This window comes from Anabas testudineus, chromosome 24 (genome assembly GCF_900324465.2).
Source record: "Anabas testudineus chromosome 24, fAnaTes1.2, whole genome shotgun sequence".
Lineage (NCBI taxonomy): Eukaryota > Metazoa > Chordata > Actinopteri > Anabantiformes > Anabantidae > Anabas > Anabas testudineus.
Window position 1 is genome coordinate 17,177,204 of NC_046632.1, and position 16,833 is coordinate 17,194,036.

At 41.4% G+C, this 16,833-nt stretch overlaps 1 protein-coding gene across 1 annotated transcript in view; it reads left to right on the forward strand.

Annotated features, from left to right (window-relative positions):
* Positions 1–16,833, forward strand: part of galnt14 (UDP-N-acetyl-alpha-D-galactosamine:polypeptide N-acetylgalactosaminyltransferase 14 (GalNAc-T14)) — a 115,708-nt gene that overhangs the window by 85,439 nt on the left and 13,436 nt on the right. Inside the window, exons 5-11 of the mRNA XM_026341864.1 lie at positions 2,887–3,008; positions 7,172–7,259; positions 7,852–7,936; positions 10,493–10,596; positions 12,578–12,704; positions 15,497–15,589; positions 16,268–16,351. Coding sequence (XP_026197649.1) covers positions 2,887–3,008; positions 7,172–7,259; positions 7,852–7,936; positions 10,493–10,596; positions 12,578–12,704; positions 15,497–15,589; positions 16,268–16,351 — 703 coding nt within the window. The remainder of the gene's footprint in view (positions 1–2,886; positions 3,009–7,171; positions 7,260–7,851; positions 7,937–10,492; positions 10,597–12,577; positions 12,705–15,496; positions 15,590–16,267; positions 16,352–16,833) is intronic.

Consider the following 16,833-nt stretch of genomic DNA (forward strand, 5'->3'; position numbering starts at 1 on the left):
ATCTTCTTAGTGGCACACAGTACACATTTATTCTTACATGTAGGACTATCGCTGCCATCATTTATTTCCTAAACCTCAGCCTGAAGATTACTGAGGGCTGTGTTCAGTTTATCTGAAGGCAAATCATTGCAGTAGTTTGTCCAAATATTTATCAGTTCTCTTTCAGAAATTAGCCGTAGCTAGCGTCACACCAACAATGTGTCTTCATGTCTGAAGAAGCAGACCAGACGTATGTTTTAGGTACATAATAAGATTTTTGTTTGTTCTGTAATTATATTTATAATAGTGGCTTCACTGGAAACCTATGAAACCAGCCTGTGAAGGTCCCCGACAGTGCACTTAACCCTGAAGGTGGTGGACCGTGCACAGAGTTGTGGCTTTATGTGATTAGTTTGAACTGTGCCTGCCCAGGTCCAGGTCTAATCCCAACCACCGGAGGCGTGATGGCGTGATGGCGAGCTCTCCTCCCAGGTCTGACTCCAGGAGTGGGCTCAGATTTCCATATTCCTGATAAGATGAAGCAGCGTCTAAACAATGTGCTTTGTCTGTTTCACCAGGGTTTTGTGAATTAGTAGTAGTCCTTTTAGTATTAGTAGTAGTCCTTTTAGTATTAGTAGTAGTCCTTTACGGTGATCCTGGGACCTTTTTTGGGGGTGGCTGTGGCTCAGTAGGTAGAGCAGTTGTCTGCCAATCATATGGTGGGTTCGATTCCCGGCTGCCACGTCACATGCCAAAGTGTCCTTGGGCAAGATACTGAACCCTAAGTTGCCCCCGCTGAGTCAGGTCAGCTGCATAGCAGCTCTGCCATCGGTGTGCTTGTGTGTGTGAATGGGTGAATGAGATGCAGTGTAAAGCGCTTTGAGTACCAGCTAGGTAGAAAAGCGCTATTTAAGTGCAGAACATTTACCATTTTAAGCTCCCAGGATCACCGTTATTCACAAACCCCTCCAGCACATTAGGCTGGTGGTCGTCCAAACATATTCAAATGGACCAGGGTAGTAGGATAGACCAAAATGTTCCTTCTTCTCTTTTTTAGAACTCATCAGTTGTCACTGTTGACCTTCATGTCAACGCCATGTGATGCTCAGATGATGTTTGGAAGACTGTTCCATTAACCCTATAACCATGTTTGGAAGGTATCATCATACCTCAGGCGTTATACTACGTGTCACGTGACAGAAACATCATACTAATGAGTTTCTTTGCAGAATATTCTGGATTGAACCCTCAAACCACTATTTTAGGGAAAGTAAGCGTCAGGCAAAATGCACAGTTGGTCCTGAAGTACAATAGCAGCACGGACGCAGCTGTTACATGTGGCGATAGTTAAGAGTTATTGATGTAGATTAACACTCACCCCTGTACAAAGTCAGCCTGTGTAAGTGTGCGTCCCCTTTGTGATTGTCTGTGTGCCTGCTTGCTTGTGGGTCCAGTTTGAGTGTGTGTGTGTGTGTGTGTGTGTGTGTGTGTGTCCATCCATCCAGAAAATAAAGCCTTATTGAGGATGAAATGGGATTTTTAATTGGCTGAGCCTCGGCCTAACGGCGCCGCGTGAAACTTCACAGCCCCTCGTACAATGTCAGCGACGTACACACACTCAACAATGGACCCACACACGCTCATGGTAACACACAGCTTTGCACTTGTCCACACCCAGAGAACACACACACACACACATACACACATACACAAACACTATGTTTCCATGTCAGGGAGTATTGATTAGACCATTTAGTGCAAATAGAAGAGAACACTGGCCCCCATCAGGGAGACCACCCTAACTGCCTCATTTACACTCACACACACCTAAACACACACAGTCTGTCTCTCTTTGTCTCCGCTGCACATCCACAACCAGGCGACACACACATCTGCTGTTCATGACACACTCTTTCCCTTCTGTCGTGCACACACACACACACACACATGCAGAGTGCGATGGGCCTGTTAAGAGGTTGTGTCCATGTCTGACAGGGCCTCTAAGAGCCCTGCATCGATTTCCCCCTTTGCTGACTGACTGAGAGAGTGAGCAAGTGGGAGCGAGATAAGAGATGTCAGTAGGTAGAGCAAGGCACTAGCAAGGTTAAGGGCTCTATTCCCACCCGGCACCTACTAATAATTTACCCTCCTGCAGCTGCAAGTCCATCTGGATGACAGTGTGTTTAGTTATATGGAGAATAATGGAGGAGTGTGGAACTTGGTGGTCACAGCTCATGAGCATGAAAGTTACAATAGATGGTGTTGTCCGATCTATGAGCATGAACAAAATCAATTTCATGGCAGCGGCTCTGAAAACGCTGAAGCTTTAAATTTTATATCAGTGTCAAATGGTATAAATACTGTGTGTTTTTAATATGTAATTCAAACACAACAAACCTGCTACAGGTGCTTTTAAATGGATCAACGAGTCGTGCATTAGAATACGAAGCTGAACAGACATGTAACCTGCAACACATCTGGTTAATGGAGGTATTCAACTAAAATGAAATAATTTAGTAAGTTTAGTAAGTTTTCTGAATGTTTCTCATGTTTCTGTTATTTAAAAAAAAGTCAACAAAACATCAGTTTTTCCAAAAACACAATGCAAAATGGAGAGAATCTGTGTTCTAGAGCTCTGAGTAATAACTTGGCAGCGTCCTGGACATATGCTCATGAATTTGCAGCTTCAGTCTGATGTTGTTTTGATGACACTGGACAATAGAGGAGCGTGTGTTGTCTTATGTTTGGAATGAGCAACACATGCTCAAACTGGTGAGACCTGTATTTATAATCATTGTTAATTCCAAACAACAAGTCAGTTCACTATCTGGTGCATCAGATTAACTAACATTTAAATTAAAATACAATTGAAAACTGTGTAAATATGTGTTTTTGTTTGTTCATCAGGTCTGATCAGGTCCCGAGTGCGGGGGGCTGATGCTGCCAGGGCTGCAGTCCTCACCTTCCTGGACAGTCACTGTGAGGTCAACAAGGACTGGCTGCCCCCGCTGCTGCAGAGGATCAAACAGGTAGAGAGTAGTAGTCTACGCTGTGTGCGTGTGTGTTGGTTTTGGGAAATGTGGGGTTAGATGTTTAGATGTGATGTTTAAGGTAAAGGACCAGGAGCTGCATTACCAGTGATCGTCCCCACAGTTATAGGAAGACGAGCTGTGTGGGATGATTTCAGTGGTCGAGCTGAAATTGCACCATGGGAGAAAATAGCTGTCAGTCTGATTGTCTCTCATTAAGAAATAAGTGCTGCACTCTCTCCTTCACCCCGCTCCTCCCCTCTGCTCTCCTCCGTTTGTCTCTCCTCGCCTACACTCCTCCAGTCGTCTCTCTCCTCGTGTCACTTTTTACCACTCGTCAGTTCGTGCTCCTTTATCTCACCTTGTCTCGTTTCCTCGTCCTCTCCTCCTCCCCCCTCTCCTCCTCTCCTCTCCTCTCCTCTTCTCTCTTTTGTCACCTCACCACCACGTTTTTGCCCTCTCACCTCATTTTTCTCATCATTTCTGTATTTTTATCAGACACTTGTCCATTTCTCTCTCTGCTTTCTCCTCACACCTCCCGTCTTTTCCATCGAGTCACCCCCGCACATTTCCTCTCAGGGTGTTTTCTGTGCTCTTTTTCCTTCTCATCCGTCTTATCCCTCACATCTTTTACGCCTCTTCTTTTCTTCCCCTTTTCTCTCCAGGTTTCCTCTCCTCTCTGTCTGCTAATCCTTTAGCCTCTCATCATCCTCTCCTGACTTGTCTCTTGTGTTTTCATCATTTTATTCTCTCCTCTCAGCTCAGTTCCTGTCTTCTCCACTTCACTGTTCTCTGTTCTACTTCCTACTTTTTCTCTAACCACTTATTTTCCTCTCTCCTTAAATACCTTCTCCTCACCTCCCATCTCCCATTCATCTTTACTCTACACCTTCTTTCCTTGTCTCCTTTTTCCTCCACGTCACTTGCTCCTTTTACTTCACTCTTCTATTTCCCTCCCTTCTCTCTTTTTATTCCCAGTCGCCCTCGTCTCCTCTCACCTTTCTTACCCTTTTTCTCACATTCCTCTTATTTTTTCTACTCACCTTTCTCCTTCTCCCCTTTTTCTTCACCTTAATCACCTTCCAGTCTCTTTGTTTTCTCACCAGTCTTCTCCTTTGCCATTGCGTCAAGTCCATAGTTATTTGTGCTGATATTAAAGACCTTTGATCTCCATCTATAGAGCAGCGATCAATAAGTAAAACCCCACAGAACCTGATCTGTTTCTGCTGCTATACCAGCATCATCCATATTCATACTCACGGTTTGAGAGTGTGTGTGTGTTTGTGCACAGGAGACATCCATCAGTGTCTGTCCTGTCACTTTATAGTCAAATATTTATAATTAAATGTATGAGATATTGATCCAGGTACACACACATATACCGAGGTAGAACTCAAACCACCATAAAGTTCTGTTCCCATCACAATAATTGTCTGTCTCATTGATATAGAGCTGAACTCCTGTCCAACTTCCAGGTTAACTTCTGTTCCACTCGCTTTCATCGCCCAGTTTTTCATCAAAATGTTTCTATATGTTTCTGTCCTTAGTCAGAGCTGCATGTATATCTACCACCAAGCAGTACAAGCAGTGAAAAGTAAAAACAGTTCCCATGAGGCTTTGACAGCTCCCTCATTAAAGCTTGGGATATGTTGTTGTTGAAGAGAAGAACGCCGCCTACAGAAAGTTAAACCTTGTTGACAGAAAAGACAAAAGGGGAACAGACACGGAGCGCAGGAGGTTCTGGACGCGCGCGAGAGAGAGAATCTACAATATGTGCAAGAGTCTACAGGCTGCAGTGTCTTTCCTATATACTCAAGATACAAAGTACAAAATGCAATGAAGACTTCTCTTTATTATAGAATGACAGATTTAGTTTGATATTAGCTGCACTCTTTAGAGCCAAACACTGAAACAACAAGTGACACACTAACAACAACAAACAGGTAGAGCTCACTCTGAAGCTAAATAAAGACAAACTAAGCGCAGTTAAAACTACTAAATGGAAGTGGAAGTGCTCCTTCAAGGCACTTGTTCTGACTTATATCTTTGTACACAGAAGTGCTAAGTCTGCAGCTGCAGGATCTTTATTCTCTCCTCATGTGGCTGTTCTGCATAATGTGCAGTAGAGAACCATGCGTCACACTAACACAGCACTAATCCAGGATACATACATTAAGGATGATGATGCCAGAGATTTTGGGGTCAGTTTTCTTTGCAGCTCACCCATCAAATGTTCTCAATTCAAATCAGGTGGAAAAAAGAAGAAATGTCTGAAATTAAGAAACTGCTCCCGAGTGATTTGAAAATAACACTCGTCCAATTACAACAGTAATGTTGTGAATGCTTCACCCTGAGTGCTGCATAGTGTCATTACCCTAACAGCTATTAAAGCAGACGCGGTGCTTTGTAATGTTTCTGGAGCAGCAGAGGGATGCAGCCTGCATCCCCTTGCACTGACCCTGCAGCTAATGGTCCAGAACCGCTCCACCTGCTCTGTAATATCACTGACTGAAGACGCATCCAGCCGTTTGACCAAACTAATAGCGGGACACTCCATGATTTAACAGGGACCTCAAGTCTGGCACTTGTGTGTGTGTGTTTGTACTTTTATCCTTGTAAAGAGCAAATGGTGCCATCAAGGTGGAAATATGAGCGAAATTAAGTGCAAACATTTCTCCAGTTCTCAGCAACCCTCACTTTTACAAGGGTTAGGGAGGCTATAACTAAGCTAAATCTATAAGAGTCTTATGGCTTTATAGATGATTAAACCCGGATGAGAGGTGAGGGAAGTCGTGCTTTGTCAATTCTTGATATTGCCATGATTTATGCAGCCTGTGTGTGTGATTTACTATATTGGAAACAATACCCCACCTTAAAGGCCAATCACCAATATTAGGATTACGTATGTAGTGTATTAAAATATGCATTTACCCACAGTTAAAATGTTTGTTATGTCCTGTAACACACCGAGTTCTTCATCCTTCTCTATCCTGGTTTAATATTGCAAGTAGCTTCACACATTTTATTAAAATGGAAACAACAACATGATCCTTCTCTGTGCTTTTTCTGCCCAAACCCAGTCTCACACGAGACTGAGGACAAGAACTTGGGTGTGATGTTTGTCACGTCTGCACATTCAACACCTTCCATCCACCACAAGCTTGTTGCTACTCGCTTTCAATAAATTAACGTAGCGCTTCATTCATTCAACAAACATGTTGCATCACAACAAAATGATCATGACTACATCTGAGCTGTTAAGCTGCATAGAAATTTTCAGCGACTGAGGTCAAAATACATTGAGCATGAGTAGTGTTAACATCTAAAGACAACAATATGATAAACGGTCACAGCTTCTCTGTCTCTTGATGGTCAGCTCCATTCTTAGCATGTTTGTCTTCTTCCAGTCAGTCTGACCTCAAAGGCTTATCAGTATGCGTCACACATATAGTTCAGGTTAAAAGTAGGAAATTACCACAATTATCTTGTGTTTTTAAAGATTTTTCAGCTGCTCTGTTCCCATTTTTTCCAGCAACATGTTCTTCAAAGTCACCAGAATATCTCTCTGTACCTTGCAATCATTTGCCATCAAGACAGAACTGTCATAACGTCCTTGAGGTATCGGTTCAAACCTGGCCTCCCCCACTGCAACACTAATAAAATAAAAGTCCTGAAAAGCTCTCAAACAAAAATCTGCTCAGTTATTGAATTTTTTCAATGTCCTTATGTGTTTACTGACTCTGCATTCACCGTGTGTGTGTGTGTGTGTGTGTGTGTGTGTGTGTGTGTGTGTGTGTGTGTTCTGTTACACTTTCTTGATGAATTATCCTTTTATTTGAAATAGTTGAAATGACTCAATAGTCTGACATTAATTCCAGTGAAGTGAATAAAATGAAATTGAATTGAAGCGAACAGAGGTAGAGGTCACTCTCACCTCACTAAATGTTCTGTGCGCATGATCGTAGCTGAAGGACTCAAATTCTTTTTAACGTGGTGCAATGTAATGACCTTGGAATGACATTTACTGGAAAAGAATTCAATGATCTCTTCACACACGAACACATTCACCTCTTCGGTTTCTCATTTTCTCTTTCTTCTCTTTTTATTTTATGACGTTATGTCTTTTGAAGCACATGTTCACAGGTTTGTGTGTCTCTGTGCAGGACCCAACTCGTGTGGTGAGCCCGGTCATCGACATCATCAACATGGACACGTTTGCCTATGTGGCAGCCTCTGCTGATCTCCGTGGAGGTACAGGAACATTTCTCCATCTGTGTGATGACAGAGAGAAGCTCCTCACGTTATCGATCATAATGAAAAACACACAATCAAACCCAGAAAGTCAAATTAAATTCACTGTAGCTGCTCAATGTGTGTATGTAAGATTTGTACAAAACACAATTTGCAGCTATGTTAGCAGCTAGAAGAGCAACCAATGATCTTTGCAGTTATGTTCACCATTAAGTAAATTTCTGCTAAACAGGACTGTCCCCACAGTCCCTCTCTCTCTCTCCATTGGCCTTATTCTAATGTCTAATGTAAGTTCTAATAAGGCTTATTTCCATCTTGTTCTCCCAGTAACAGCAGTGTGTCAGTCACTGTTGATAATAGCCCTGTTCACCACTGTCATTCTCCGAGCCAGAAGAAAATCGATGGCTATAGTCGGTCTCACAAAGGACATTTTAATAATATATGAAGCCGTCGCTCAGAACATTTGAAAAAAGAAAAAGGCAGTAAAAGGCCTTCAACTGACAGACTTGTACATATTGACTCAGTTTTGTGTGTTTAGCAGGAGACAGTTAGTGTATGGTTTCAGTAAATCGTATGTTTTTGTGTCTCCAAGGTTTTGATTGGAGTCTCCATTTTAAGTGGGAGCAGCTGTCAGCGGAACAGAAGACTCACCGGATCGACCCGACTCAGCCGATCAAGTAAAGAACTGACACACACGTACATTCACATGAGTGCAAACGTGCAGTATAACACCAGGACACACGTGGCTGCCGCTACTGTGGTGTGCGTTTAGCTGACTCAGTTAAAGATGTTAGGACTGCAGCTGCTTTGTGTTGTTGTCGTAGCTGGAATATGAATTGTGTTTATAGGAATTCACGATTAATATGAATTAATATTTTCTGTACATATATTCAAATGCTTCAAATCCCGGCTGTGGTCTACCTGCAGTAGGGGTCTTTGGGTCTTTGGGCCTTTGTACTTGTACATCACTTTGAATAGAAGCGTCTACCAAATGAGCAAGAGTAAATATAATTATATAAATGTAAATATAATTGTAGTTCTGCAGTGCAGAACTTATAGTTTAAAGTCAAGTATCTAATGGAACTTCTACAGTTTACACAAACAGGACATTTGTTCTTTCAGCATTTGAGCTTTAATCATTGAAAATGAAGCTCATCACCATTCTGCACAGGCTTACACTGTCCTTGTCTCTCACCTATGCCGAGCTGATCAATTATAGCATGAAGGGACTAAATATCAGAGCACTGGTTTTTAGAAAGTTACATAAACTCACTGACACATTTATCGACCACTGAAGTGTGTGTAGATGGGTTCTGACCCCACTCGACTGTCGAACATGTCATTTGGACAGGACAATTAATTATTTATGGGGCGCTGCACATCATCATGAAAACATCGTATTTATATACCACAAAACAGGTGAGCTTAGGAGTCAGGATGTGAATAGACAGGAAAACAAAACCTGGAACAAATGAATCAGCCACGATTAAAATACTGATGAAACCTGATGAAGATCATTTCTAATTTTAAAAATGTTCTTCTCTTCCAACTGTTCACACAAACAGAGAGGAGGTTATTCCCATGTTTAGAGAGTTAAATAAATAAATAGATTAAAAACTTGTTAGAAAGAAGTTTGACGTGGGCGTTTAACCCCGATTTTCACTTCCCATTTTCAAGCTTGAGTGGAGAGTTTTAATTGCTGCTAAACGTGGTCTGAGTATTTCTATGTTCAAATGTGTCTGTACTTGATCTGTACCAACAAAATACATCCTGTCTTCATAATATCCAAGGAATATTCCTTTATTAATCAAACGTATTTGAAACCATATACCAATAGAAGGTAGATAATAGTTGGTCAGAGGAGGGATCCCTCGTTCTTGTATTCAACTAATGATGAAGGAGCCACAGAGCAAACACAGCCACACACACAGTTATAAATAATAAACTTTGGCGCTGTTCCTTCGTCATAAGTCATTTTAGTGGCAGGAACCCAGTTTTATCACTGTGCCAATTTGTGACTGCCTGACTTCGTGCTTAGTGGAGGCAGCATGTTAAACACAGATGGAGGGGTGGTGATGTGGTTATATATGTATTTGTGTGAGTGTGTGTGTGTGTGTGTGTGTGTGTGTGTGTGTAGGTAGAGTGGAGTTTATTGGGGCATCTGTCTCTACCTGAATGTTAATTTGCTGTTTCTGTCTGTCTAACATCAACCTGCTGAAGCTGGACTGTGCCACAAAAAATGATCATTACAGTGTACTATACATATTTAAAACCTGTCTCATGTTAGTATTACTACTGTGCAGTGTTCTGGTTTGTGATAGGTCTCAGAACTGGTGGAGAGAAATGGAAGAACTCAAAAACACAGATACTGTGTCATTCTGTTCGTTTTATGCTGTTTCCTCACTCATACACTATAACAGTACAAGCACAACAGGTTTACACATCCAGAGATCTCGGTCCTTTAGACACATACACACAAATCATCCTTTTTTTTTTTTACGTGTTTTCACCAACATGTAGACACAGATGTGCGATCACAGACTCACACAGAGCTGTATCTGCAGGATGATTGTTGATAATCAGAGGGTATCTGATGAAGACCGCCGGCGCCCAGCTATTCACTCATCACTTTGCCCAGATCATGACTCAGCCCGTGTTTCTAACAGTGTGTGTGTCATGGCAAACGGACAGGCTCCCTTCTGTTGTGGAAAACACACAGAGCAACAGAAGTATATTTCAGATAATACGATCAGATAAGATGAGATGAAATTAGATTTTAGAGGAATAGAAACACGCGTCAGTGAGACAGACGGCACTGTCCAATAAAATGACACCACTCTGACTGTATGAGTATCAGATTATGATGTATTCTGTTTTTTAAACTGAGCCAGAGAATTTCTGAGTCTCATCGTTTGGATCTCAGTTTGAAAACACGAGATTGGACTTGACTCAAAAGTCTTATTGAGTGTTGAGTCAAACGTGACTCTAAACTGAGCATCTATGATACTTCTAAAGGGTTCGTCCAATATTTTTGACCAAAACCTTAAATGAAAGCTGACAGTCGACACTTTGAGCACATGTTGATCATTTAATATAAAATGAAAAATGAACACTGTCCCTTTTCTACTTCTCCTTCTAAACACTTGTTGCTCTAACATCTGCCTGAACACGTTCATCCCTTTGTCTCGTCTTGACTCCTCCATCTCTCCTCGTCTCTTCTCTTTCTCTGACAGGACTCCCATCATTGCAGGCGGGCTCTTTGTGATTGACAGGTCCTGGTTCAATCACCTGGGTAAATACGACACTGCTATGGACATCTGGGGTGGGGAGAACTTTGGTAAGTGATACTGAGTGGATACTGATTTTATCATCTCTGTAGCTTCAATCCATAGGTTTGAACACATTATGAGCTGTAATTGATCCTCCTACTGTTTACTGATATTACACTGATTAAAATTACTAGTGTGGAGTTTCCTCAGCTGCATCAGTTTTATGTAAATGTAAAAATTGAATAGGCTGGTTGACGTCAACTACAGACAACCAGGTGACTCTAGTTAATACTTATGTTGCACCATGTTTGCTGTCTGATGCCACCAAGTCACCAATAAAGTAATTCTAGGCTTACAGTAACTAAACTATCATTCCCCTATCTATAATTTTTGTTGCTTATACTCTGCAACTTGTGTGAAGTCGATTGTGAAGTCTGCATTTTTAAATTATTGGCTTTTAGATAGCTGTCTTCATAAAGTGCACGCTTGGATAATGAACATCTTAGTGGAGAATAAAGAGGAGGAAACATTTAGGCTGATAAACCAAGTGATAAAAACCCTTTAATATCAGCTGAAGGAAGTTTTTCCTTCATTCAGCAGAAAGAGGTCTTTATACTTTGACATCTGTCTAACAACAACACCTGGCTCTCCTGCTGCTACCTGCCTCCAGTCGTCTGAACTCTGTGTGTGTGTGTGTTTGTGCACTAACAGATTGTTGGAGGTGGCTGATTGCTTCACTGCTGCTTGTCTCTGATCAATAAACAACTGTTAGTTTTTCTCTTTCTTTTCATGCACAAACACACACACCATCATATTTCCATCATTTCAGGGAGGATTACACTCACATGCATTCATTTCTTTTACACTTTTACCTTTTCCTAACCAAAAACACTTACGGATACCCTAACCTTAAACCACCTCTTCCATTGACTGATTTACATTTTAGGGGCATGAGTTTTGTCTCCAAAAGGAAGTCAAGTACTCGCTGTGATGCAGATTTATATCTCATACCCCCACAACATGACTAATACAAGCACACACGCTCATTTGCTCTCTGTCATGTTCCTCTCTGTCTCACAGGCTCTCTGTCAGTGTCTCCGAGTCTCGTTGACTTGTCTTGTTCTCCTTTGTACTCTCTGGTGTTTCATCTTTACTTCCATCTCCCCTCTTCCTCATCAAACCCAGTCCGTGCTTTCATTTTGACTTACTCTCTCCTCCTTTCAGTCACTGTAAAACTTTCTAAAGTTCTCAGCTTCTTGTTCTTTGGGGAAACAGTCACTTTTCTTTTTCTCTACTCTAAGCTGACACACACACAGAAACTCTAATTTGAATGTCACTAACTTTTACCTTACACACACACACACACACACACACGACTGCAAACTTAAACTCACTAAAGTGAAGTTGTGCCTTTTGTTTGTTGTAGTCACAGCAGATAATGAGCACAGTGGAAGCAGGTCACACTCACACACATGCAGTGCATGTGAACTAACGCACATATACTCAAAGTAAGACAACACACACACATTTTCACACATGCTAAATTTAACAAAGAGATCAGAGGCTGTCTGTGGGTCATCAAATATTCAGGGAGGTTTGGCCCACTTAACCGTGTTGTGCAGCGTAGAAAACTAACGAGTAGAACAAGAAGCCAAAGGATCAAATAAACAACGAGCATGGATACTTCTACAGAGACCCACTAGTCCAATTAAAGTTAAGTTTATTAATTATCAAGAGATAAGACATAGCTAAAGAAAAAGAAACTTATCAGAAATACACAGTGACACGTTAAAATGAAGACATGATCAGTTCTTGCTGCTTTATTTATTCAACTAATTTCAGCCACTTCTTCTGTAAATAAGCCATTTTTATGTCACTGTGGACCAACTATCTAAACCCCATGTGTAAGATCTGGGGTTGCACATAAAATAGCTGAATAGGTTACAAATGAGGGTTTTGAATGAATTTTACCAGACCAGCACCTTCATCATCTCTTTAACACGGTTTATATTTATATACTGTATATGTTTGTGTGTGTGTTGTGTGCAGAGATCTCATTCCGAGTGTGGCAGTGTGGTGGCAGTCTCGAGATCCTTCCCTGCAGCAGAGTGGGTCATGTCTTCAGGAAGAAACACCCATACATCTTCCCTGAGGGAAATGCAAACACCTACATCAAGTAAGTTCCCTCACAAACCTTATCTCTGAACTTTGACAGATGTTAATGATAAAATTATTCAAAATGTTTTATGTTAGGGAACACTTATTGAGACTTTAAATGTTTTAATGAATCAGGGCTGCAAATCTCACAAACAAAGACAAAAAAATATCTAATTCTAAGAAAAACATAAATATATTAAAGTCATATTGCAGGTTAGGATTGTTTGAGACTCTAGTCAGGCTATGTGGACACAGCTAGAAGAAAAGAGAGAATGGACACGGCTAAATTAGTCCTCAAAGCCGGCCCTTACTGCCCGCCATTGCCAACAGTTCTTTTTCTGCAGCCAGTACCTTCAGAGCATCGTCACAGTACAGTATTTGAAGTTTTACTCACACTTGCGTCACATTATAAAATGTTGGATGACACAGTACGCATCAAACACTCAGTTGGAAATGATCATGTCTGCTTAGCTTGACACTGAGTCTGATGAAGTTTAACTGTCCTCTGCAGGCTGCAGTCCCTTCATTCAAATTTATTTTTCTTAGGTCTGTTTACTTTTTCTGCACAAAGGAGCAGCAGCACAGAGTACAGAGATACAGAGGCATGATGTTTTTCATGGAAATTCATTCCTCACTGTAAGAAATTGTTTGTGCAGAATTTCTCAGGCTGACTCAAATTGTAGTCCACCCATTACCGTGAGTCATTATGGTTCTTTACTTAACCCCAATGACAGACTTAGAAACTGTCTACTAGCTGAATCCACTGCCTACATGAACTTGATTGATTTGTTTTAGTAGCAAACTAATTACTTCTCTTGTGTGTGTAAATTCCTGAAATCCTTCAGTATTAGTTGATAATTAAACTAACTTTACTTCTGACTGAGTCACTATTTGACTGGCATAAACACTACAATGAGCTGTGTGTTGCAGCCACTGAATACAGCTCACATCATTGTTAGAGTGGATTTACAGCTGCCTGGGAGCCTTTGAGCTGCGAGTACAATATTATCCTATTAGCATAAGCTGTATTCTGTTCTGTGCCCCTTTCAAACAGTTCAAACAGAAATATGTTTACAGGCAGTCCAATAATCCATTAACAGGACTAATGTGCTCAGACTGCATGTGAATTGATCCTGTATAAATAGATTAATCAAGACTACAATAAAGGTGGTGGTTCCATTCAGATTATACAACTTTAAACAAAGTGTTACACATAAAGACAGTGGGTTTCTGGGAGCCAACTGGAGACATATGGATTGTTTAATTCTGAAATTGTCTCTTTGTTAATATCTAGAGAAAGAACAATATAACAATTAGACACTCTGGGAAACTGAAATACTCTAGAAGCCAGGCAGAGCGAGTTCACTGAAACTCAATTGCAGCGCTACGTCACAAAATAACTCCTGGGATCCACTGAACGCCACAGCTGACGATTTATCTCGAGGGTTATTCCTTTAGCGGTCCAGTAATTCACGAACCACAGCGTGTGAGCAAGGCATTAACACGGCCGGGGTTGGAAGTTGAGTTGCGTTTGAGGTTTAATGGGCAGCGTAAGACACTAACACTGGCAGCTTGGAAGGGTTTAGTTCCCAAAACGAGCACTCCCGCTGCTGAACGGCACTTTGGAGCAAAGCTTTCCACCAAACGGCTCATAGAAACTTATTGTTCTGTATCAACCAGCTAATCCACACCAACAATGAGACTTTTTTTGCAGCTCGACTGTTTAGTTGCTCATTTTGCTCCCTGTTGGCCGTTACCGAGGCAACATCTGCTCAGTGCAGAAGATGATGGCTTTTATTCGTATCACGATGGCCTGATGTTTGTGATCAACAGCGATCTCCCAAACAAAGCTGCTGTTGTCTGCCCGCGTGTTGCTCTGCACGTTAATTAGCTGGAGGATCTGCGCTGGCAGTCTGGGTTATGAATATGCTAAATAAAAAGAGTTGCTTAATAATTCGATTACAAAGATTATGCTGTTTCCTCCTTCGCTGAGGCCTGCTGCTGCGACCTTGTGTGTGTGTGCAGTGATTGAGCTTTTAATTGTAAGCCTGTGTGTGACACATATTTATGTTTATACGCCTACAAGCATCTCATATCCTCTCTCTCTTCCCCTTTCATTAAACTGACACAGCCAGTGTGTGTAATGCCTGTAATGGAGGGTTTCTGTCATTTCAATGAGATAGTTCACAGCTCAGAGAAACTCAGCTAATAGCTAATTACTGCAGAGAGACAGAGAAAAAAGGAGAATGAGAGGAAAAAACAGAGTAAATTGGGATAAGAGATAGAGAAAACGTGCCTCTCTGTTCATGCACCACGGGTGAATAAAGCACACTGACTTGAGCGGAACAGAACTGAATAAGCAGGATTTACACCTGCCATAAACATGTAATGGAGATTGTATCTAGACAAGGAAAAATGGGTTGCTTTGATGCAAGCACAATCACACAGATCTCATGTTGTGACCCCTTTTTACACCAGCGTGACCATGTAATCAGAATCTGGAGATCACATCTGGAAAAGGAAAAACGCGTGTTAAGGCAGGTGCATCAGATCGTTATGTCGTACATCCGTCTGCTTGCCGAACCTCATATTAATATAAAGAGAAGTGACTTCAGATATGAGCTGGGAAACACTCATAGATGTAAATGTATGTAGGATGTAAATATTTTAAGCGGCGTCCCTGAACACACCACCAGGAAGCATTTTCACCGGAAACCAAAAATAGAGATGTTATCCAGGTCACTATTGTCTTTTAAACCTGAAGATGGCAGGAAATGAAAATGTGAGGTGCTGTGCTCTCAACTCTGACAGGAACACACGCCGCACAGCTGAGGTGTGGATGGACGACTTCCGCCTCTACTACTACTCTGCTCGCCCTGCAGCACGTGGCAAATCCTACGGAGAGTAAGAACACACACGCACAGTTTACACACACATGTGAATTGAGGCTTTTACTGTTCTACTTGTTCATGGTTGTTTCCTTGGTTAGAAAACCAACCAAGACAAATCTTACTACACCACAGCCAGAAATAATATGAATTTGGAGCAGATACAGTTTTTACAGCGTCATGTTTTCTGTTATAAATTAAATAAATGAAACAACACAGGTGAATTTTACACAGTGGTGACAGGTGAATCAGGTTTTTGTGTTGTTTAACCACGAGGGGCAGAGAAACACTTTTCAGCCTGGTGTTAGGTTATTTTTTAATTTTCAGTCTTGAAGCCAAAATAAATGTTTTACCTTTGATCAGTGTTTTACCCTCAAGAGGAAGTCAAACCCACACGAAGTGATTAATCCAAGAACTGCAGAGAAACAGCAGGAAAAGACCTTAAAGCGCACAGCTGAGCTTTAAATGTCAGTGTTTATCTGTCAGACGCAGGTAAACACTGACATTTAAACACAGCTTTAGGTTTTACCTGGTTTTTCACCTCACATCCTTCCATTGTTCGTCCTGACTCGACCGTGTTTTGTCATTAACGGTGTCACGTTTGTTAAACCTTTGCTTGTTTTACGATTACTTCTCTTTGGTTCTTGATCTTTTCTGTTTGTGTGTGATTCTATGCGTCTGTGTGTGTTTCCAGTATCCGAGGCAGAGTGGAACTCCGCAAGAAGCTCAAGTGCAAATCCTTTAAGTGGTACTTGGACAACGTCTACCCAGAGCTCAAGTAAGTGCTGTGTGTTTTGTAAGCTTTTAAAGAGGAATCATCCTTTCATACAGAAAGGTTAGTTATGTGTAGCACTACTCAGCCTGGGAAAAAAGTTGAACTATGGCTTTGTCTGAGAAAATAACCCCTTTTAATGGAACGGCAGCGTAATGTACTGGGACCAGTAGTTTGAAAGATGTGACACATTCAAGTTATTAATGACTCTAGGTCAGAATATTTTAGCTTCTGCTGCTTTAATTCTGAATATTCAGTGTTTAATCTGTCTCCTGTGAGTACTTCTACTGTATGGACGTGTAAAATGGCGGAATTGCTGAAGTGCCCTCGAATCTCCCGGGGAGGGGGCATTCAGTGGCCTGGTGATTAAGGCGCATATCACATAACTGCAGTGTCTACAGTTCAGTTCCCAGCTGGGGGACCTTTGTTTCCCGTCTCTCTCTAGACCGTCGACTGTCCAATAAACTTTAAACCAAACTTTAACAGTG